General features: G+C 62.3%; 1 protein-coding gene and 1 long non-coding RNA gene across 4 annotated transcripts; one reads left to right on the plus strand and one right to left on the minus strand.

Annotated features, from left to right (window-relative positions):
* Nucleotides 1-643: 643 nt before the first annotated feature.
* LOC100856547 (PTTG1 interacting protein) lies at nucleotides 644-20,442 on the minus strand. Of its 3 annotated transcripts, none has more exons than XM_038581647.1 (6): nucleotides 20,296-20,442; nucleotides 12,860-12,912; nucleotides 9,379-9,487; nucleotides 4,954-5,128; nucleotides 4,295-4,341; nucleotides 644-2,341 (listed from the first exon to the last, which is right to left on the minus strand). In XM_038581647.1, exons 1-6 carry the CDS (start codon nucleotides 20,408-20,410, stop codon nucleotides 2,295-2,297), a joined length of 546 nt encoding a protein of 181 aa, XP_038437575.1. In that variant the 5' UTR covers nucleotides 20,411-20,442; the 3' UTR covers nucleotides 644-2,294. The 3 variants fall into 3 exon arrangements, with proteins under 3 accessions (XP_038437575.1, XP_038437576.1, XP_038437577.1); XM_038581648.1 differs by lacking the exon at nucleotides 20,296-20,442 and adding an exon at nucleotides 14,324-14,369; XM_038581649.1 differs by lacking the exon at nucleotides 20,296-20,442 and adding an exon at nucleotides 14,263-14,296.
* Nucleotides 20,443-21,879: 1,437 nt separating this feature from the next.
* On the plus strand, nucleotides 21,880-22,746 carry LOC119867090. Its single transcript, XR_005382029.1, has 2 exons — nucleotides 21,880-22,412; nucleotides 22,536-22,746. It is a non-coding gene; the product is annotated as an uncharacterized LOC119867090 (long non-coding RNA).
* The last annotated feature ends 235 nt before the right edge of the window (nucleotides 22,747-22,981 follow it).

Consider the following 22,981-nt stretch of genomic DNA (forward strand, 5'->3'; position numbering starts at 1 on the left):
GCAGAAAACCAGCCCGAGTCCCCGGCTGGGCAGCAACTGCTGGGGCGTGGGGAGGGCCGGACAACGTGAGGACACGGCATAGTCGCCCCCTCGGCCCCGGTACTGAAGCCGGGATTGCTCACACATCTGGACATGTCAGAAGGGCCGACGTACAGGTGCCTGGGTGGCTCCAGCAGTTGAACATCCGACCCTTGGCTTCAGCTTAGGTTGTGATCTCAGGCTCCTGGGATCGAGCCTTGCGGCGGGCTCCGTGCCGGGCGAGTCTGCTTCGGATTCTCTCTCTGCCCCCGCCCATGCCCCATGCATGCACACTCTCTCTAGAAGAGATAAATCTTTTTCTTTTTCCTTTTTTTAAGATTTTATTTATTCACAATTTTTAAAATTTATTTTTATTTATTCACGAGAGACAGAGGCAGAGACACGGGCAGAGGGAGAAGCAGGCTCCATGCAGGGAGCCCGATGCAGGACTCGATCCTGGGACCCCAGGATCATGGCCTGAGCCAAAGGCAGACGCTCAACCACTGAGCCACAAGGAATCCCTAATCTTTTTTTAAAAAAGTCTCTGTAGAAAGTCTATGTGCCGCTCCCCAGGTAACACCACCACCACCACCACCACAAAGAAAGGAGACGCGAGCACACAAAGTGTATTCAACAAAGTGTGTATTAAACCATTTTTTGAAAACTGGTTAAAATTAAGGCACTCTGAGCTTCACGGTTTCCTTGAGGTTATATCAGCTGCTCTTAGGGCTATTTCAGAAAAAAGCGTGGGGACCGAGACAGCCCTCCAGGTCCCTGGCGTGGGCTCAGTACCCCAGAAGGGATCAGATACACAGTGTGGATGTGGAGGGCGGGAGCTCAGCAACCTACACTCAAGGCAGGAATGATCTTACACGGCGGGACTGTATGGATACAAAGGCCGCTAAAGCCTGTTACAGAGTTTCTCAGGAATAAACGGTAGAAAGACAACCGCGCGGCTGGCGTCCGAGAGCAGGAAGGCTTCATAGTACTTTAAACTGCTATCAAATGCCCGAGAAGTCCGAAAGGTGACGGAGTCTGTGGAGGTCGGGTTCTAGCTCGTGGGGCCGCAGGGCAGCACGCCCGGCGCGGTGCAGGCGGAGTTCCGATCACCTGGGCCTGCGCGGGGACTTCACCGGACGCTTCCGGCAGCGGGCGAAAGCAGAACACGTCGTGTTCTCGTGTGCCTGTCGACCCACGTTCCCAAAGCTAAACGTCTTCCTAATCCATGCAGGGCAGCAGCCGGGCCTATCCTCAGGTCTGAGGAAGGCTGTTCATGGTCACGACCCGGTCTGCGGCCGTGTCCGACACCAAGCGCTTGGTCCTAGATCTTGATGGGAGAAACGGAACCGCCACAGACGGCACCACAGGCCGCCTGGAGGCCCCGGCCACCCCCGGGAGCTGCCTCTGCTGGAGCTCTCACAACACCCCTAAGGGGCACAGTCCCAGGACCATCATCAGTGTGTCTGCACAGCCCGTGGGAGTCCCTCCCGCCAGCCTGGACACCCTGGCTCCCCTGTGGACGGAGCCCTGCAGAGGGGCCCGCGGCGTGTGGTCCCACCCCCTTAGAGGAACAACCCATGGTCCCTAGGTGACCAGAGCGCAGGCAGCCTGACGTGCACCTCTGCACACAGCACCAGACACCTGCCACCAACGGGGCAGAAGGTGAGCACGGCCCGCGGCCACCCCACGGCACCACCAGCTGCCGCCCCGGAGAGGCGGCCTTAAAGCATCACGTGGTACCCAGTCTGCACCGCGAAACAAGCTTGAGGTTTGGTACAGATACAAATTAAAATCTACAAACTGTCCAATATGTGGTCTGAATTTTGACAGTGGAGTTTTTTGGTGAAGTATTTTAGGTGGAGGAATGAAATCTAAGACTTATTTAAGACGAAACAGAACATAGGCCCGAGGCCTGGGTGCTGCTCCAAGTGGCTGGGGTCGGGGAGCGCACCCCGAGTCAGCACGCAGAGGCACCGAGGGACAGGTGCGCCCCGCACTGAGCAGCAGGCCACCGGGACGGAAGGCAGGGCAGGCGGCCCCGTCCACAGGGGGCTTACCCACCGGGAGGAGTGAACGTGTGCCTTTCCTCCTGAGACTAACAACAGAACCCACACCAACCCCCGCCCCTGGACAGGCTCCGTGTCTGGAGTGACTAAGCGCAGAGAGAGAGAAGGGCAGAAGCTCGCAGGTGTGCGGGCGGCCGCGCTGTGCCCCGGCGGGGACGGGAGGGCCGGCCGGGGCTCCGCTGACCCGCAACACGTCCCGCGCCGGCGTGCTCAGTTGTTCTCAAACCTGGCATATGGGTTTTCTTCTTTAAACAAACCTGCAACGAGAGAGTCCTGGTCATAAGTGCGCTCAGACGACGACAAAGATGATGCACAAACGCGGGACAGCTAAGTTCCCCGTGAAGAGAAACGGCTGTCCTGAGCAGGTTCGAGCACCACGCGTCACCGTTTTCAAAGTCACGTCACATCACGAATCCTTATACTGTTGACTCAGAACGAGGTGACCGTCGATCTCACCGTCCAGGGTTCAGATGCAACTAATACGATGGACGTGGTCGTGAAATCCTCGCTGCTAAACACCCAAAGACAAGTCGTCTCTGCAGAAACACACACTCCCTCCCCTCTCTAGAAACCTGGACCACACCCCAAGCCCTCCTGCAGCCACTGCAACAGATCGACTTGCCGCAGCGTCTGGGGGAGCGGGGTGCTGCTCCGTCTGAGGGGAGGAAGCCCGCGGTGATGCTGGTAAAGGGCGCGCAGATGCCAAATGCCAGACACGCAGTCATGTTGGAAAAAGACAAAGCAGAACAGCTCCTAGTCCTAGTTCTAGTCCAAGGGGGAGAAAGTTCTGTGCTTCGGAAATCAAACGCCTGCTGAAACCCAGAGAAGGCTCCACGCGCGCTGGCATCCCGTGTGTTAGCCGGCGTGTGCCCCTCCCCTGCCCGCACGGGCCCTGCAAGTCCTTCCACCCGCTGCGCCTTTCCAAAGCCCAGTCCGCTCTCGGGTCTCTATGTAAACAGGCACCAATTGGCTTTCTCAGCGCAGTTAGGGCCCAAACGAACCATCATCAGAACGGGAGGAAGACGTGGCCCGGTGCAGTTAGGGACAGCAGCCCTGCCCCGGGAGCCGCAGCCTGACCCCCAGGCCCCGCACACGCCGGCAAGGGGGATGACTGTCAGGCTACTTGTGCTTGGCAGTAAATGCACTTTGGTGAGTGTGCACGTGCACACGGCTCGTCTTGTATTTACGTTAATGTTGCTCAGGTGCCCACACACTCCTGCCACCCTTTTCAATCTTGTGGAAAACCAGGGTGCCCCCACTGAGGGGCGCGGATCCTCGGGGGGCACGGCACCAAGACAGCTGGGTGGGGAATTTCACTCACATGGAGTGTGTCACCACCTGCCCTGGGAATACCACGTGACACCAGGCTGAGCGCCGAGGGCAGCAAGAGGGACAGGCCAGGCTGGCCAGGGGAGCAGCAGCACCAGGGGGGCAGCACACAAGAGGCGGCTCTCTAGGCTGCCGGACATCGCTCCTCGGCACGAGGACCTGACCGAGGCGGCCTGCATGGGTGCGGGCAGCAGCCAGCCAGCAGCCCCGCCAGGGAACTGAGCCTTCGGGACTCACAGTGTTAGTGGTCAGGGTCGTAAACACCACTAGAACGCAGTGTCCCCTCTTCAGAGAACTGCTAAGTGACCACCTTGTTGGAAAGGACTTTGCAATTTTCCTCATCACGTAGCCTTCAGCCCAGACGCCCGGTCCAACCAGCACGCAGCATGCGCTCCTCAGGTCAGAGGTCAGGGAAGCACCGGCCCCAGGCTGGAGGCACCGCGGCGGTCCTCAGTGAAGGCCCAGTGAGGCCACTTCTCCCAACCCCCACCCCCAGCTCAACACAGTAGACTGAATACTCTGTCACGCACCCCCCAATCTCCCCCAACAAAACACAACGTAACACATGGACAGGATGGGGAGCTGTGCGAAGTCCTTCAAAAGGGGCGCAGCCTGCACACCCCAGCAGGGACAGGCTGGGGCCGAGGTCCACCCCGTGAGCACGCGGTACTCAGGAGGCCTGGATGACAGAAAAATACACCAAGGCTTCATCTTTCACGACACTCGCGGCTCAGTTCATTCCGGTCCCCGCGGAGGAGAGCCGGAGGAGAGCCGGAGCGTGGGAGGGAGCGCGGGAGGGCAGCAGGGCCCAGGGCCTGCGCTCACATCTCATGGGGCGGCATCACCCCAACCACACGGAGTGGACACCCCCCGACGCTTACCGTATTTCTTTCTGATTTCGTCATGTCTCGACTTCATCTCTGCTCTCCTAAAAAGCAAAGAGATCTCATTTAGCATCTGAATGTGACATGATGTTGAGAGACGCACCCTTGGCTTCCTTCAGCAGAGAGGCTGGGGACAGGCGCGGCCACTCAGCCGGCAGGGGACGGCCAGCTCTTCTGCAGCCGCTGCGGCGTCCTCCTACCTATTCAAATGTCCAGTATTGTGATTTCTTAAAATATTTTTCATATGAAGAAAACATACCGATCAACGAGAATCTCACACCAGGTTCTGAGGAAGGTCAGTGCACGTTAGGTTTTATTTGGGGGCAATGGCTCTGCAGGGACCTCTCTGAACCACAGCCCACCCCCGTCAGGTGGGCCCAGTGACCCTCCGCTGCACCTTGCCACCAAGGCCTGGCCTGTGGCAACAGACGTGCTCCCCAGAGTGCTCCGTAAGCAGGAGGGGACAGTGTCTCAGTGTGCTGGCCAAGGAGGCCCGCCCCAGGCAGCAACCAACCCCTGCGTGGCACTCACTCCTGCCCCCAAGCTCGGCACATGACAGTCCGCCCAAAGCTGGAGACAGCTTGTGCCCCAGTCACTGCCCCTGGCTCGGTGGCCGGATGCCCGGGGACCTCCCACCCCCAGGAACGGGACCTCACCGCTCCTCCTGCCGGATCCTGCGCTCCTCGCGCTCCCGCGCCGCCTTCTCCTCACTTTTATCGGGCTTCCGGCTCTTCTTCCTCCGGCAGCAGCAGCAGCAGCAGCACACGGCCACGGCCAGGAGCACGGCTCCCCCCACCACCGACAGGGTGATGATCAGCGCCTCGAAGTTCACTGCAAGTGCACCGGGCGTCGGGGAGTCAGGACTGGGAGCAAGGACCCCAAAGCAGCACCCCCTGGGGGTGGAGAGCAGCCCCAGAACCACAGAACCAGCCCCCCAGGTCTGCTCTCAGCACGTGTGTGTGTCTGTGTGTGTGTGAGAGACAGAGACAGTGAGACAGAGACACACTTGGAATTTTTCAATCAAGCACCAGGGCCCCAGCGCCAGGGCAGCTGTCCTCACCTCCTGCCGCTGAGAGGAGTCTGCAGGCCTGAGGACAGGAAGGAAAATCCCCCCCCGGGACATGTACACTGACCAAACACATCCTTAGACTCTCTGTGGGACCCCCGGAAACAGAGGCACGGCCTGGTACGGCGCTTCCGATCCTCAAGCCAGGCCACAGCCCTACACCGCTGGCCCCCAAACATGGTCTGAGCCTCGCGTGTCTACTAACACGTGCAGTCTGTTCCCACAAATACAGGGTGGTACACAGTGCACCGCCTCGTCCTGAGGACTCTCTTACTAACGCTTCCCTTTCTCGGGCCCGCTTGGCCGCAGGAGCACGGCACCCAGCACACGCGGGCACACGAACACGGGCTGTTCCGATGCCGTCGCCAGTGGGCCCTCCATCCACGGCAATTTCCAGGGAACCAAAAGTCACAAGCGGATTTTTGAGTGTGCAGGGAGTCAGCACCCCTGAACCTATGGTGTCCCAGGGTCACCTGCATTCCTCCCCCCCCCCCCCCCCCCCGGGACCACTGCTGACCCCAGCAGGCAGACGACGACTGCGCAGCCACAATGCAGCTGGCCAGGCTGCAAAGGATTTTAAGATTTTCTGTCAAAACCCAACTCCTAGGACAAATCAAGTAGTTGAAACAAGTTTTACAATTCTCTCCAACTTCCCTGAAGGATTTATAAGCCCAACTGTGGATATTTTCCTATTTAACACGAACCAGAGCCAACCAAACAGCTCTGATACTGCGTTTGCCAACGTGTCTGTTCATCCCGTTAATACAACCACCGCGGAGGCTTCGACAGCGAGATCTGCCCCGGGCGGCGGGATCGGAGTCTGCTCCGTCTCCCGGGTCTCCGCGTTGTGGCTGGGGGGGGCCTCCCGGCTGGGGACAGGGACACCACTGCTGAGGGGGACACTCCACACGGGCCGGCCACGAGCCTCACACGCTCAAGTGTATTCGCCTACTCCGCCAATCAGATACGGCTACGTCTGGTGAAACGACTTCCGAGCTGTCATCACGTGCTCTTTCCTCCTTCCACCTATTCTGGAAGAGCCCGCACAGCAAGCAGTAATGGCCGTAACACAACCAGGAAGACCTTCCTTCACGAGCAGAAACAGCACACTTTGACTACAGAACTTTATTTTTTTTTTTAAGGATCCCTGGGTGGCGCAGCGGTTTGGCGCCTGCCTTTGGCCCAGGGCGCGATCCTGGAGACCCGGGATCGAATCCCACATCGGGCTCCCAGTGCATGGAGCCTGCTTCTCCCTCTGCCTGGGTCTCTGCCTCTCTCTCTCTCTCTCTGTGACTATCATAAAAAAAAAATAATAATAATAATTAAAAAAAAAAGAAAGATTTTATTTACTCATGTGAGAGAGAGAGGCAGAGACCCAGGCAGAGGGAGAAGCAGGCTCCATGCAGGGAGCCCGATGTGGGACTCGAGCCCAGGACCCCGGGGTCACGCCCTGAGCCAAAGGCAGCCGCTCAACCACTGAGCCCCCCAGGCAACCCTGACTACAGAACTTTAAAACAATCACTTCCTTTCCTTCCCTTCCCCTTTCTTTTCCCTTCCCTTTCCTTTCCCCTTCCCCTTTCCCTTTCCCTTCCCTTTCTTTCTTTCTAAAAGATTTTATTTACTCTTGAGAGACACAGAGACACAGGTAGAAGGAGAAGCAGGCTCCCCGCAAAGAGCCCAATATGGACTCAATCCTGGATCCCAGGATCACACCCTAAGCCAAAGGCAGATGCCTGACCACTGACACCCAGGCGTCCCTATTTTGAGAGAGAGAGAGAGGCAGAGACACAGGCAGAGGGAGAAGCAGGCTCCATGCAGGGAGCCCAACGTGGGACGCAATCCCGGGTCTCCAGGATCAGGCCCTGGGCCAAAGGCGGCGCTAAACCGCTGAGCCACCGGGCTGCCCTATTTTTTTTTTTAATATTTTATTTATGGGGCGCTGAGGTGGCTCAGTGGTCAAGCATCTGCCTTTGGTTCAGGTCATGGTCTCAGGGTCCAGGGATCCAGTCCCACATTGAGTTCCCCGCAGGGAACCTGCTTCTGCTTCTGTGTCTCTCACGAATAATTAAATAAATCTTAAAAAACAAGAAAAAGACTTTACTTATCTGACAAAGAAAGCATGCATACAAGAAGGGAGATCAGCAGAGAGAAAGGGAGAAGCAGGCTCCCTGCAGGAAGCCCGATGTGGGACTTGAACCCAGGACCCCAGGGTTACGACCTGAACCGAAGGCAGACACTCAACCAACGGAGCCACCCGGGCACCCAATAGTCAACTTTAAAAACCAATCACATCAGCAAGACAGCTGGCTTGGAAATAGGCTCCCCCCCCCCGCCCTCCCACAAAACAGCTCTCTGACTAGCAGCTAAAACAAGCTATAAAATAAAGAAATCCCGATCACGACGGGAAGTCGCTGTGGGCCGCCCTCCCCGTGAGCCTCCCATGGAAGAGCTATGTCAGGGTGACCTGAGTGGGGCAGGGACACCTGCCTATGCACGATAGGACGACCTCCTGAAAACCTCAAGTTTCTCCAAATGAGCATGATTGCAGGTCATTACAGTGAAAACCTCAGAACAGTTTTGCCCAAAACTGGGTAAGAAGATTCTGAAGTTCTGTGAGATCAAAGAGCGCCCTGCGCGTGTGAGGTCTGGGATTAGAGTCACGTGCCGCCCTGACGTCTGGGGGGCTCCCATGGAGAAGGTCCCCGGCCCGACATGTCCGCCCAGCCCTCCGGGTGCACACCCGCAGCCCCGCAGCTCAGGACACCACCCGCGCCTTCTCCGGGAAGCGGGGGCAGCATGCCTCCCACCGCCCCACTACCCCCGGCCCCCAGGCTGCGGGTCTCACTGGCCCACGTCAGGTGTTCAGCCAGCCTCATGGCCCAAAGGCAGGGACTTCATTTCACAGGAGAATTATCAAAAATGCCCCCACTTGAAGGGTGTTTAGCATCATCAGCCAGAGAAATGCCAATTCAAACCACAATGAGATACCACTTTACACACTCAATGAACTAAAATGAAGACGACTGATTGTCCCAAGTGTTGGCAGGGACGTGGGACAAGGGGAGCACCACCACCCCCTGGCCCACTGGGAGGAGCGTAACTGGCACAGCCGCTCTGTGCAGGGACTCAGGGCCCGTGCTCCTCAGTGCACGACCGCGGGACGGAGTGTGGGCAGCGGTGCACACGAGCACAGCTGCGGCAGCACTGGCACGCCCGGGCGTCCACCAGCAGCACAACACATGAACAGCTGCAGGGCACTGAGCAGGGCACTGAGCGGCTGCGACAGGGGCCACAGGAGTCTCAGCCACACGACCAAAGGACTCGGAGAGACCAGCGCGTGACTCCCCCACGGGGAAGGGCCGCAGGCAGCACTCACCACGGGGAGCAGAGGTCAGTCCAGGGACGGCCCACAGGGTCCTCCGTGGTCAGGCTGCGAGTCTGAGGGGAGATGACCTGCCTGCCCGTGGAAGGCTTCACTCAACTCCCTGAACTGGGTACGTACACGTGTCTCTGCTAAACACTACCGTCCACACGAAGAGGAAGAATTAACGTATACGCTTATCAGAAGCTGAAGCTCAGGATGCCCCAGGCTCCCCGGTCAGGGCGCTCTCTGTGGGGTCTCACAAGGGTTAACCCACCAGAGAGCCTGCCCACGACACCAACCACACGCAGAGGGGGACACATGACGAGAGGCGGGCCCAACCACACTGAGCGGCAGTCCCAGCGCACAGATGCCGCCCACACCATGTGCCGACCCGCCCAGCAAACAGTCCCCGAACGAACCCCCCCCGTGCCCTCCGCCGCCGTCGTGGGCCGTGGAAACCCAGGGCAGGGCCGAGGTGGACGGGCTTGCACCCGGGGACCTCCAGCTGCCCCCCCAGAAAGCACGCGCTCTCACTGGCTTCCTGACTTCCTGCAGCAAACACGCGTTCTGACAGCTTGTGTCCACTGAGCACAAGCAGATTTTCCAAGACAGCATTGCTTTTGCAAGAACTCCATGAAAACGAAGACTCACCCCAGCAAACGCCCCAGCGGGCGGAGCTCAGCTTACAGAGGGAGCTGGGTGGCAGGATCCTGCTCACCGGGTAGTCCAAGCACGCCTTATTTGTGTGGCACCAAAGACACTGAAAGAGAGAAAAGTTTGACAAACATCAGAAATGCAACGTATGCCCTGAAGAATCAGATTGTCCAGGACACGCACCCCCAACACACCTCTGCTCCCCCAGGTGACTGGCAGGCCTCGGCCCCCAGCCCCCATCAGCTCTACCTGGCCTGGCCCACCAGGGCCGAGGTTTCTCCAACCCTCCTGCACCAGGCACCCTGCCCGGCCTCTTGGCCTTCCTGCAGGTCCCGAGAGCTGCCAGGTGGCTCCCTGCCCGGAGTCTCTGCACAGCTACTCCTCCTGCCCAGAACATTCTTGTCTCAGCTCCCCCACGAGGCCCACCCTGAGCCGCCTCCCCACCAGCGCCCTGCCTCCCCGGTCCCCTCCCCTCAGAAGCACCCAGACTCGCTCAGCTGGGGTGCCCCTCCCCGTTTGTCTGCAGGAGGGTAGGCACTTGTGTGCTTCACCGAAGGATCCTTGGCAGGCGGGCCGGAGCCGGGCCCACGGGGGGAGCGCAGGAAGTACTGGTCAGCGGACTTCTGCAACCTTGGAAAACACTGCGGCCTCTCCAGCCGCGCGGGGGCTCTGCCATCGTACATACCCCGCACTGGGGGCGCCTGGGTGGGTGAAGTGTCCGCTGTAGGTTCAGGTCAAGATCCCGGGGCCTTGGGACCTGCCAGCGTCCAGTGCTCCGCTCTAGGGAGTCTGCGTCCCCTCCCTCTGCCCCTCCCTCCTGCTTGTGTTCCCACACTCTCTCAAGTGAATAAATAAAATCTTTAAGGAAAAACAAAGCACATCTAAGGCTCAGAGGCAGCCGACCAGAAGCTCAGAGCTGGAGTGCACCTCACAGATGCTGTCTGGGGTCCCTAAAACCAGGAGGGGCAATGCAGGCGCAGAGACAGCACCACCCCAGTGCTTGGCCGACGCCGGGCGGCCCAGGCCGGAGCCACACTCCGCAACCTGAGGCGAGCTGTATCTAGACCTCATGGGCCAGCCGGTCGGGCCTTTGCTCGGCACTTTGAATCTTGAACGTCGCCATCCTGCAGGCTCACCCGGGGCGCCCGTATGCAAGACACTCCGAGCACGCAGGGAACATGGTAACCCTCTTGTTCCTGGCCGTCTGAGAGCATCCTGCACAGCAGCGGCTTGGTCCTGGCTGAACCATTTTCGGTAAATCCTCCATTTTCAAGTAATGCAAATCTCAAATGTCTGTTTCTCATTTTTATAGCCATTTTACCAAAAGCCACAGGAGCTCCCTGGGAGGCCAAGTTCTCTGCTGTGGTGGCATCACAGGTTTTTATTTTTTTTTTATTTTTTTTTATTTTTTATTTATTTATGATAGGCACAGTGAGAGAGAGAGAGAGGCAGAGACACAGGCAGAAGGAGAAGCAGGCTCCATGCACCCAGTGCCCGATGTGGGATTCGATCCCGGGTCTCCAGGATCGCGCCCCGGGCCAAAGGCAGGCGCTAAACCGCTGCGCCACCCAGGGATCCCGTCACAGGGTTCTATTTGCTCTTTAGATTAACGAAATGACACACACATGGTGAGCGACTCAGGTAGCACCTAAGGGGGACCAGCGCACCCTCCGCCTCCCTTCTGGCCCCTGGGCCCCGGCCCGTCCTTCCAGAAACCGGCGTGCGCCCAAGGATCCATGTGGGCGGGTCTGCGACAGCCCTGGCTTGAGGGGGGCTGTGTCTTGGACTCCACAGGTCAGGTGGAAGGCCCGTCTGCTGGGAGCCCCCAGTGATGGGGGCCGTCCCTCGGCCGTGCGCCACACAATCTCCTCCCACAGAGGGAAGGGTTGGACTGGACGCCGGCAAAAGCGCCCCCGCAGGGAAGCGGGGGGGGGGGGGGGGGGGGGGGGGGGGGGGGAGGCGGTGAGGTAAACACTGGGCTGCTCTCAATGCTCTCAGGCCAGGCCAGGATGACTCCCCGTAGCCACACCCTGCCCCCTGGCAGCCGAGCCAAGAAAACACCCCTCGAGGGGCCGAGGCCACTGAACAAGCCTAGGGTCATCAACAGCATCAACAGCGAGGGCTGAGGCTGCAGTAACTACCTCCCTCGGTTTATAACCAGCCAAGGCGGGGGTCCCCTGGGCCCCACGACCCCACAGGCCTCAAACCATGACGCCGCCCTGCAGCCAGCAAACTCTTTTGAAAATGTGACTATCTTAGAGCAGAAATTGTCTGATGAGGTCTCTCCTGACCCGTCCCAGAGTGAAACTCACCGCTGGGGAAGGGAAACAGGGCAATGCGCTAAGATACCCTCGTAAAACCCGACTGGAGGGAGGGGAGACAGCTTTGCCCCAGGCCCCCAGGCGAAGGCCGCCCATCTCTCCCAGCCCCCCTCCCCACATGGCCCTCAGGGCTCTAACGCTGAGCACACAGGGCTGCGCTGAAAGGAGCCAGAGAACCGAAGCCCGGGGCTCCTGAGTGCCACTGCTCAGGAAGCTGGTGCCGGCCAGGAGGGCAGAAGGATCCTAACAAAGCGGTACAGTTGCCCCAAGACCCTAGTGGGCTTTACACGGTGGGTGTCTTTTGCCAGTGTTCCTACTTGCCCTGATGATCAGCTGCAGACGTGCCTGCGTGTCAGAACCCAGTCGACCCACCTGGAGGTGATCGCCACGCGCACCAGGCCTGCTCCAGAGCAGGGACAACCCATGAGCGTCCTGGCTCCAAGTGTCCCCTGTAACTCTGGGGAGCTAGTCTAGACCAGGCCCTGTGTGATCTGATGGCTGCGTGTGTCTCCTCGCCCTCACCCTTCCCTGTTCCCAGGCGGAGAGCCAAGGGGGAAGCATCTACCCCAAGCCTGGAGAACTCGGGACACGCAGTCTGAAGACTTTGGTTCAAGGTTCATGGACAGCCCTCACTCCTCTTGGCAGCAGATGAGGCCTCTGCGCACTCAGGACACCCCCTGCCACGTCCCCGGGGCCCATCGGCAAAACAGAGTACAGCCCCTGTCCCCACCAGGGCTCTGCATTCCAATGACACCACCATGAAAAGCCCTGGTCAAGAGCTAACAGTTGCACACCAGATGCTCAATGAGTCCCCAGCCCAGCGCTCCTCCTGTCCCCCTCGCCCTCCACAACCCCTCACCCGACCCCAAGCCCACCAGCCTCGGTGCTGCCTGATGCTTCCCACGCAGCTCACACACGCTCCCAGCCAGGGGGCCTAACGCATGTTTCATAACCCTCAATACCTGTTTCAGGAGGTAAAGAAAGCACGTCGGTGATGCACAGGTGGGACGTGCAGTTTTCCTAAGACGGTTTAATACGCCCAAGAAACACTAAAATGATGTTCCGTACGCATCACACGAGACACCTCCACGGACCCCCAGATGCAGAGCCCTTCACACACGAGACCCCGGGGCTGAGGAAGGGGGTGTGCTACTTACAGAGACGTTTCTCAGGCACTCCTCACAGGTTCTGTTTGTGTTCTGAGAGCAAGCTGTGGGGAAGAACACACACACCGGTGAGAGTCAGGCAATGTGCACGTGCACTCGGGGGTAGGGGGCCCGGGCGCCGCTCCCAGCCTCGGAGACCCACAGCCAGCACCCAGTGTTCAAGGGACATCAGCAAGAGCTACTGAGCCTTGCTGCCAGCAGGGCCCCAGGGAGGACAGACAGGCACCCTGCAAAGGTGCAAAGGTCCGTGCGTGAAAACAGGCCCTGGCACACGGAGGGAGGACCTTCAGCGAAGAGGAGACGAGCACCTGGCTGTGTCCAATGGACCCCACCCGGCCTAGGCCCACTGGCTCGTCAGCACACACAGCAGTGTCAGGCCCAAGAGACAAAGGTCAGGCCTCAGTCCCACCGACGTGCGGGGAAGGCTCCCTGAATCAGCTGATGCCAACCCCACGGGGCACCCCGCGGCTCTGGCCCCTCCTCACAGCACAAGGAGCTCAAACTCCGCGCAGCTAAGAGCTCTGGAACTCAAGTTAGTCAGAAGTAAAGAACTAGTGTATGACTACAGCATTCCCGTCCCCTATCAAGCTGCCAGTACCACACCCCACTGCTAAAACAGACTAAAAAGAGCTCTGTGTGCAAGCTCGTGAGTCACCAGGAATGGCAACCTCACGTCATCACGAGATGCCACTGTACTCCCACCAGGATGACTAAAGTTAAAAAGGCTGACACCACCAAGTGCTGGTGAAGAGGGAGCAGTGGGGAACTCCCACAAAGCGTTGGTGGGAGAGCAGGACAGTTCCAACAGCGAAAAGATCTGGCGTTTGCTCATAAAACCAACCCCTGCTCCCCCGTGAGTCAGCAACCCCACTCGACTATGTTACTCAAGAAAATCAGAACGTAAGCCTCCAGGGAGGCTTGCGTAGAAATGTTTACAGCAACTTTTTTTTTTTTTTTTTAAGATTTTATGTATTTGAGAGTGCGAGAGAGAGAGAGAGAGCACACAAGTGAGCAGCGTGGGGGGAGGCAGAGGGAGAAGCAGGCTTCCTGCAGAATGGGGGAGCTCGATCCCAGCACCCCGGGACCACGACCTAAGCTGAAAGGAGACGCTTCACCGACGGAGCCGAGGCGCCACCAGCAACTTTATAGTAACAGCAAACAACTGGAAAGAACCCAGATGCCCAGGCACAGGAGGATGGGCAAACCAGTGGAGCTGCACAGCGGAACGGTACTCAGCCAGCAGACGTACCCCGTACACACGAAACATGGATTATCTTAGAAATGTCACGCAGGCCCACAGATATCTGACACGAAAGGCCATCCTGTGGGCTCCCTGGACAGGCGGCTCTGGAGCAGGGCATCCCCTACATCAGGAAAAGGCCAGGCACCCGAACCTTCCAGAGACAGATGCATCCAGGAGCCTGACGGGGGCCAGGGCGCACAGGTGTGACTCACCGCCGGCACACTTAAGACTCCTGCACTTCATCGCACTCAAAACTTCCTGCATGAGAGAAAGGAGGACGAACGTTAACCTCCGGCCCACGACAGGTGCTGGGAGGTCCCAGGCAGCAGACCTCACAGAGCTCAGCGCAGGGAAAGGGGAAGATCCCACGCGCCGCGGAGGGACCGCAAAACTCCGTGCAGTGTGAAAATCCCGAGTGTGCGTGCCTACTGCTCAGTTCGGCCTCCTCCCCCGTGTTGAGGGCAGGGGCGCCTCACCCCCAGGTGCGAGGGCGCCCACCGCGGCCGCCGAGCAGGACCAGGACAGTGACCCACAGCACATCTGCCTCTCCGCACACCCTATACAGCCCTGCCTGACTCAGGGTGAGCCGGGCCCGCTGGCCCCAGCTTGCTCCCCAGCACCCCAACAGCACTCCTCCCAGAGCCTCTGGCAGGTGCCGCTCCCTCAAGGACTCCTCCTGCAGCAACAGCCCTACCTTAGCTCCAGGAGGGTAAACAAAGTGGATGACCCGCCACCACCTTGATTTCTGCCGGTACCTCACCAGCCCAGGTCCTGGCATCCACCAAAGGGCCCAGAGGACGACACCCGGAGCACAGGGACCTTAGTGTGCGGACACCGTCCCCGCGGAGGAGCCAGGGCTCAGGGAGGAACACCTGATCGCAGAACTGGGACAGAGGAAGGACAGGACCGGCCTGGGACAGACTGCTGCGCCATGGTGGCACAGATGTAGGGGGTCAATGACTGAAGGATCCAGAAGCCAGCTTGAAGGGGCAGGGGTCCTCCTTGCCAAACAGGGACAATGACAAATCAAGGTGGCTGACAACAATGGCCGCTAACGTCTCGAACGGTCCAGGATTTCCCATGGACAGGGAAGGCCGACCAGCCACGGCGAAGCAGCGGGTAGAAAACCTGCCATTTGCAGTCATCTTGATAAATCTGGACGCTGAGGCCACAGTGTGTACCCGTGAGGTGACAGGCCCTTGCGGCCTCCAGGCGCCCCGCGGTTGAATTACTTATGAAGACAAGATGGTACCTTAGAAGTGACCGAAGTATCGCCACAATAAGGACAGGACGAGGGAATGAAATGACAGCAAGTGCCCCCTGGGGGTGCAGGGCGAAGGACCCAGCCACAGGGGATTGAATCCTGGCCAAACGGGAGTCCAAGTAGAGGCCAGCAGGCTGGACCCACGGAGGGCCTTCTACAACGCCGTCCTCTGAGAGCCGAGGAGGCGACGGGAGCTTGGGAGACCTCCTGGCCAGAAGCCCCGCGTGTCCAGGAGGGGAAAGGGACAGGACGGCCCTGGGGCAACTGGTGGACCGTGTCTGTAAGCCCCGGGCCCCGTCACGGAGTTCAGGGATCATGGCGATGCCGGCTGTCCCAGCTGTCCCAGCTGTCCCGGCTGTCCCGACCGTGCCCCTCGCGCCCCCAGGCCTCGGGAGGGCCTCCTGGCTGCGAGGAAGGGCCGGCCAGCTGCCCGCGGGGCTGGTTAAAAGGGCAGCGAGCACACGGGGCGCCACAAAGCAAACCCGGAAACGCTGAGAACACAAAGGCGTTTGGAAGTCAACTAAACTGTTTATTCCTTCAACTTTTCTGCAGCTTTGACGTTTTTCTAAACAAAGAGTTAGGCAGGAAGCCGCTGTGAAAATGTGCACAACTGCTGACACACCCACTCTTAAGTCCTTCTGGAAAGATTCTACAAGAAAAGTCCTACTTCTGGGGATCCCTGGGTGGCTCAGCGGTTTCGCGCCTGCCTTTGGCCCAGGGTCTGATCCTGGAGTCCCGGGATCGAGTCCCACGTCGGGCTCCTAGCATGGAGCCTGCTTCTCCCTCTGCCTGTGTCTCTGCCTCTCTCTATCATAAATAAATAAAAATAAATCTTCAAAAAAAAATAAAAAATAAAATTATAAAAAGAAAAGTCCTACTTCTCATCAATCTTGACTGAGCAGCCACAGGGGGCAGGGGAGGCTAGAAGAACTCTGTCATGGGGACTTTTCATGTTTGACAGTTGGCTTTGTATGAACTCAGCTCCTGGACACACGATCCGACCCCACCCCATGGCCTCTGGACCAGCGAGCAGGGGTCGGTGGCGACCACCCTGCTCCTCCCCGCCCTGGCCGGGCAGCGGGCAGAGGGCTCTGTGTCCAGCGCTCCAGGACGCGGGCGCCGGGGAGAGGCCGCTCACTATCCCCCTCGGATCACCTGACCGTCCTGCACGGCTGGCAGGGCAAACACGTTCACCGCGTGCTAAGGCTTCAGAGGCCCACCTCTCTGGTCACGGGACGTGGAAAACCAGGCGCCGACAGCCAGCGAGAAGCAGGCGCTGCCCTCGTTTCCTAAGTCGAGCGCTAAGACCCAACGCCCCGGCTCTGCGAGACCTGGGCCTGAAGATCCTCCACCAGAGTCCACTCCCCAACAATCAGAAAACGTCACACATCATTCACTTTGCAAATTAAACAAAAAGACCAAAGCAAGAAAACGGAAGTTCACTGTGTCGAGATACACTGGCCCACGGCCCCACATCGCACTGGAGCTGCAGGAGAGCCTGTTAAGTACAGAGAACACACACCCTCGTCGCGAAGAGATGGTTCATAAAAATAAAAAAACGAGTGAGGACATTCCCACATGTGCGTCACACCACAGGCCAGGGGCCGGGGCCGGCAGACCAAGCCCCTCCTTGGACACTGCATCTGCTCCACTGGGTGACAGACACACAGGAAGCATCCACATCACAAGCTCCCACGAGAAATAAGGGTAAAAAGTTCATGCAGACAAAAAGCCCTACATGTCTTCCTAGCTCAGTAGGAAACAAGAGAGCTTGAGGGTGGCACGGCTCTTCCCCAACCGAGGATGGCTTACATCCCAAGAAACCCACTGTAAGTGGAAGACGTTCTAGCAAAAATACACCTGGCCGACCGTCGACGTGCTGAGCACACGCAGGGGGCGGCGGGCGGGCGAAGTCCTCAGGCAGGGCCTACCCCGTGAGAGTCAAGCAGCTCATGTGATGACCGAATGCCCGCCGTGACCAACGGGACGGCCGTGACCAACGGGACGGCCGTGACCAATGCGACAACCGTGACCGCACAGGGCTGGCCTGGCAAAGACCCACATCCGAAGTGCCAAGCGCTGCTCCTACTGTGTGCACATCACTTCTGTGCCACCACGACATTAGAACATCCTAGGTAGACCCGTGTAGGCGGGGGCTGTCCGTGCATACAAATAACGGGTACCGTGTACGCGCTGGCTGCCACACCCTTACGACCGGATTAGAAAGCCCTGGTCTCAGCAGCAGATGGGCAGCACAGGAATGGCAAGCCCCCTCCAAGTCCAGCACCCGTCCTAAGGAGCAGTGAGGGTGGGCTCCCCACCCCGCCCACCTGCAGAGGCCACAACGGAGCTCTCCTGCATCCCCCGGGCCGCTGGTGCTCGGGGTCATCTCCCCTCCACCGTGACGGACACTTGCAGGTGTTTCAGGAGCTCAGCGTTCGCCCCGGTGGACAGAGTCGGGAAGACTGTCCTCACCATGCGAGTGGGCATCACCCAATCCACAGGGGACCCAACAGAACAAAAAAGGCAGAGGAGCAGAGAACTGACTCTGCTGAAGCCGGGCCACTGTCTTCTCCTGCCTTGGGCACTGGTGCACCTGGTTCCCACGGCTCCACCAGCAGACGCAGGTCGTGGGGCTTCCCAGCCCCCACCATCACGCACGCCAGCCCTTCATGATCTGTCTCTCTCTACAGCCACAGACACCGCCGGTAGTTTCTCTGAAGAACCCTAATGCCCTGGCAAGGCTGTGAACGGCAGTCCCGCTCCTCCAGCACAAGCAGCAAACACCTCACGGCAGCCTGGGCTCTGTGGAAGGGGGGTCTCGGGGCTCTCACAGTCCCCCTGACCCCAAGGAAGCGGAACAGGGGACCGGCTGGCAAGCACCCACCCAGCACACCACTCCCCTATGAGGAGGTGCTGCTGACAGGGGAAACAAGAGCACCCCGCCACCCACCGAGGACCTGGGGTGTATCCCAGACAGGTGATCCCTAGGAGCCGAGGCCGGTGATGGGCAGCTGCCCCCTGAGCTGACTGCGAGCGAACGCCGTGTGGCTGAAGGCGCTGTGGCATATGGAGCTGCAGCTCTGGTCTAAGCCCCTACGGAGGACCCGAAGTCACCAGGGCCACCCCTGGTCACCTGACGGAGCGAGGGCAGTATAACAGAGCGGTCACACAGGTCACTGCCGGCGCCCCGACACGCGCACTGCAGTCACGTACACACGCCCGCTGACCACGGAGAAAGACTTCCCGCAGCTCATCCACCTACTCGGGTAAACGATCCCCATCCACGTTCACGCTTATGGCTCAGTCTAGACCAAAAGTTCCCTACGCACTGCCATCCCGCTGCTGCACATAAAAACGTCCAGGTAGCTGCCTGGGCAAGGTCACGCGTACATGTGAAGTGGACTGGCACGACAGTCCCCTGAGCAAACACTCTGTAAGTCACCGAAGAAAGGTGCTCTGCTGTGCTCAACGGAGCGACAAGGCCTAGGCTGCCGGGAGGAGAGGAAAACCCTGGCCCCGAGGGGGTCCTCCTCGCAAAGCCCCGGGCGGAGGTCAGGAGGCCTGCATGTGGCGCTACGACCACAACCGGAGATCTCGCCGGGCTGCAGACACGCCGGCCAGCACGACCGTCCTGCAACAGGCCAACCGACACTGCCCAGCTTCTCTGATTCCCCCGGGCCCAGAGGCTGAGGACCCCCGGTCCCCCTCCACTGGCCACGGGAGGCCGCGCTCCAGCAGCACTCCGTCTCTGGAACTTTCTGAAACGTCAGTCTGGGCCAGGTCACCCACCTCCCGTGTGGGCACTCTCTTGGCCAGGCCGGCAGGGACTCCGCCTGCTGACCTCCGGGCCCAGGCCCGGGCAGCACCGGGCGGGGTGAGAACAGGTGGGAGGAACCGGGGCGCACAGGCCTGGGGCGCGCTCAGGGCAGCCGCGGAATCCACTTCCTTCAGAGCGCAGGCCCCCGGCCCCAGCTTTCCTGCCTCCACCGAGGCTTGCCCTGACCCAGGTCCGCTCCTGCGGTGCACAGGCGCCCGCCACCCGCCGGCTCTGGGGCTCCAGCAGGCAGCGGGCTCCGCTTCCAGCTCGGAACCGAGCACCGCGGGCTCCCCGGAGAGGCTCCGGGAGGCTACGCCGAGGGCTCAGCCGGGACGACCCCGCAGGCCCGCACACCGCCGCCAGCTCCACCGAGACAGGGGCCCGGCAGCCCCTTCCCAAGGGACCCTCGGGCGGCCCCCGCCGGCCACAGCCCCAGCCCGGGGCGGGGTCGGAGTCGGGGGCGGGGCGGCGGCCCCCGGGCGCAGGGGCGGCCCCGGCAAGACCGAGGCCCAGAGCCCCGGCCCCGCCCCGAACGCCGCGACCCCGCCCCGGACCCCACGACCCCATCGCGCCCCGCCCGGGCCCCCGCGACCCCGCGACCCCTCCCTGTCCGAGACCGCGCCCCGCCCCGCCCCCCCCGCCCCGGACCCCGCGACCCCATCACGCCCCGCCCGGGCCCCCGCGACCCCGCGACCCCTCCCCGTCCGAGACCGCGCCCCGCCCCGCCCCCCCCGCCCCGGACCCCGCGACCCCATCGCGCCCCGCCCGGGCCCCCGCGACCCCGCGACCCCTCCCGGTCCGAGACCGCGCCCCGCCCCGCCCCCCCGCCCCGGACCCCGCGACCCCATCGCGCCCCGCCCGGGCCCCCGCGACCCCGCGACCCCTCCCGGTCCGAGACCGCGCCCCGCCCCGCCCCCCCGCCCCGGACCCCGCGACCCCTCCCGGTCCGAGACCGCGCCCCGCCCCGCCCCCCCCCGCCCCGGACCCCGCGACCCCATCGCGCCCCGCCCGGGCCCCCGCGACCCCGCGACCCCTCCCCGTCCGAGACCGCGCCCCGCCCCTCCCCCCCGCGCCGTCTCTAACCTCCCCGGGTCCCTCACCCGCGCCGGGCGGCTCCGGAGTCGCGGCCGCCGACAGCAGCAGCAGGAACAAGGCGACGGCGCCGCGGGGCAGCTCCCAGCGCGGCCCCAGCCCGCGGGCGCCGCCGAACGCCATGGCGGCCGAGCCCTCGGGGCGGACGTCAGCCGGACGCGGTCCCCTCCGCCGAGCTCCGCGGCCTCCCCGCCCCCGGAAGAGCCGCGCGCCGGAAGTGGGCGGGGCGAGCGGCAGGCCGACTGCGCAGCCGCGGCTCCCGGTTCGCCCCGCCCCCCGGCCGCTGCCCACCCCCCCCCCCGCCTCCCGGCGCGGCGCGGGCGCGGCACAGTGCGCGTGCGCGGGTGCAGGGGGCGGGCTGCGGGCGGCGCTCACGGCGGCTCGGTGCGCCTGCGCGGCGGCGGGGGGCGTGTCCTGGGGCGGCGGGGGACCCCGACCCCAGGGCGCCGAGCGGGTCGGGCGGGGTGGCCCCGGGACCGGGTGGCGGTGCCGCCGCCGGAGAACGGCTCGCAGTGCAGCGGTCACCGGAGGCGGAGAGGCCGGGCGGGGGGCTCGCCCCGAGGGCTCGCAGGGGCGCCCCGGGGTCCGCGGCTCCGAGCGCGTCGGGAGGCTGGGGAGGAGCGCTGCGCGCCCCGGGACGCCCCTGGCTCCCCGCGCTCTCCCCCGGCCGCCGTCGGATGCACCTGCCTCCCCGGATCCGGGGCTGCCTGGCCCGTGGAGGGAGCCCGGGGGGCGGGGGCTGGGGCCGGGGAGCCCTGGGGGGGCGGGGGCTGGGGCCGGGGAGCCCTGGGGGGGCGGGGGCTGGGGCCGGGGAGCCCTGGGGGGGGCGGGGCTGGGGCTCGGGAGCCCTGGTGGGGCGGGGGCTGGGGCCGGGAGCCCTGGGGGCGCCGGGGAGCCCTGGGGGGGCGGGGGCTGGGGCTGGGGAGCCCTGGGGGGCGGGGGCTGGGGGCCGGGGAGCCCTGGGGGGGCGGGGCTGGGGCTCGGGAGCCCTGGGTGGGGGCGGGGGCTGGGGCCGGGGAGCCCTGGGGGGGCGGGGGCTGGGGGGAGCCCTGGGGGGGGCGGGCTGGGGCTCGGGAGCCCTTGGTGGGGCGGGGGCTGGGGCCGGGGAGCCCTGGGGGGGCGGGGGCTGGGGCCGGGGAGCCCTGGGGGGGCGGGGGCGGGGGCTGGGGCTCGGGAGCCCTGGTGGGGCGGGGGCTGGGGGCCGGGGAGCCCTGGGGGGCGGGGGCTGGGGCTGGGGAGCCCTGGGGGGCGGGGCTGGGGCTCGGGAGCCCTGGTGGGGCGGGGGCTGGGGCCGGGGAGCCCTGGGGGCGCGGGGGCTGGGGCCGGGGAGCCCTGGGGGGGCGGGGGCGGGGCTGGGGCTCGGGAGCCCTGGTGGGGCGGGGCTGGGCCGGGGAGCCCTGGGGGGGCGGGGGCTGGGCTGGGGAGCCCTGGGGGGGTGGGGCTGGGGCTCGGGAGCCCTGGTGGGGCGGGGGCTGGGGCCGGGGAGCCCTGGGGGCGCGGGGGCTGGGGCCGGGGAGCCCTGGGGGGGCGGGGGCTGGGGCCGGGGAGCCCTGGGGGGGCGGGGCGGGGGCGCCCTCCCGGGGCTTCGGGGGCCCCCACGGCCCCGCTGGCGCGACCCCACTGCCCCACGCCCGCCCCGGCGGGAAGGGAAGGACCCGGGGAACGCAGTGGGTCTGCGGCCTGACCCGTGACCGTGACCGACAGCCCGGTTGCCTGCTCGGGTTTCGTGCGGGGATCGGGGATCGGGGATGGGGATCAGGGATCGGGGATGGGGATCGGGTGGATGGGCTGTGACACCCCGCCCCTCCCCTCCCTCGAGGGCCCCACAACCTTTAAAGTTTCTGTTGCCCTTACCCCGCCGGTGTGCCAGGACTGTTGTCTCCGTTGGTCCCCGTGTGCGGGGGCTCCAGGCAGCACGACCCCATCTCTGCCCCGCCCCTCACCCCGGGGGTAGATAACTGCCCCAGGCCTCAGGGCCAGAGGAAGGAAGGGGACATGAGGGCCAGGGGCCCAACTCCAGCAGCTCCTGCCTTTGGAAACGAATAAACACCTGCTGGGTTGACAAGCGTGGCCCCAGAAACCAACCTGTTTTCACCTGACAACACACACTCGCGGCAACAATTTGGTGAGCCGGAGGGCGTTGGGCAACTGTAAACATGAGCCAGGATGCAGTGGACGCTGTGACATTGGAAACAGTGCCATCGGCCATGCATGGCTTTTTTTTTTTTTTTTTTTTTTGTAAGAGCAGACACCGTGGGCAGAGGGGAAGAGAGACCCACAGCCCCCGCTGAGCACGGAGCCCCACACTGGGCTGGATCCCAGGACCCTGGGACCGCGACCTGAGCCGAGGGCAGACGCTTCATCAGTTGAGCCCCCCGAGCACCCCAGCAATGGCATTTTAAAACAACCTGAGTTCTGCAACAATCCGACAACACAGAAATTCCAAAAATACTCAGTAACTAGAGTGTGTCCTGTTTTAAGGGTGGGGAGGTAGGGGCATCATTCAGTTGTCCAACAGCTTCACGTTCCCAGGAGACGCTCGAGTGTTCTGAGAAGCACACGTGCAATGATCATTCAGGGAAGCAGGACGCGTCCTCTCGGCAGTCTGCAGTTAAAGCGTATGGTTTTTCTAAGAAAGATAGTTAAGGACTTAGACTGACACGGTGACAACGGCATGCAATGAGGGGAAGTAGG

This window comes from Canis lupus, chromosome 31 (assembly GCF_011100685.1).
Source record: "Canis lupus familiaris isolate Mischka breed German Shepherd chromosome 31, alternate assembly UU_Cfam_GSD_1.0, whole genome shotgun sequence".
Taxonomy (NCBI): domain Eukaryota; kingdom Metazoa; phylum Chordata; class Mammalia; order Carnivora; family Canidae; genus Canis; species Canis lupus.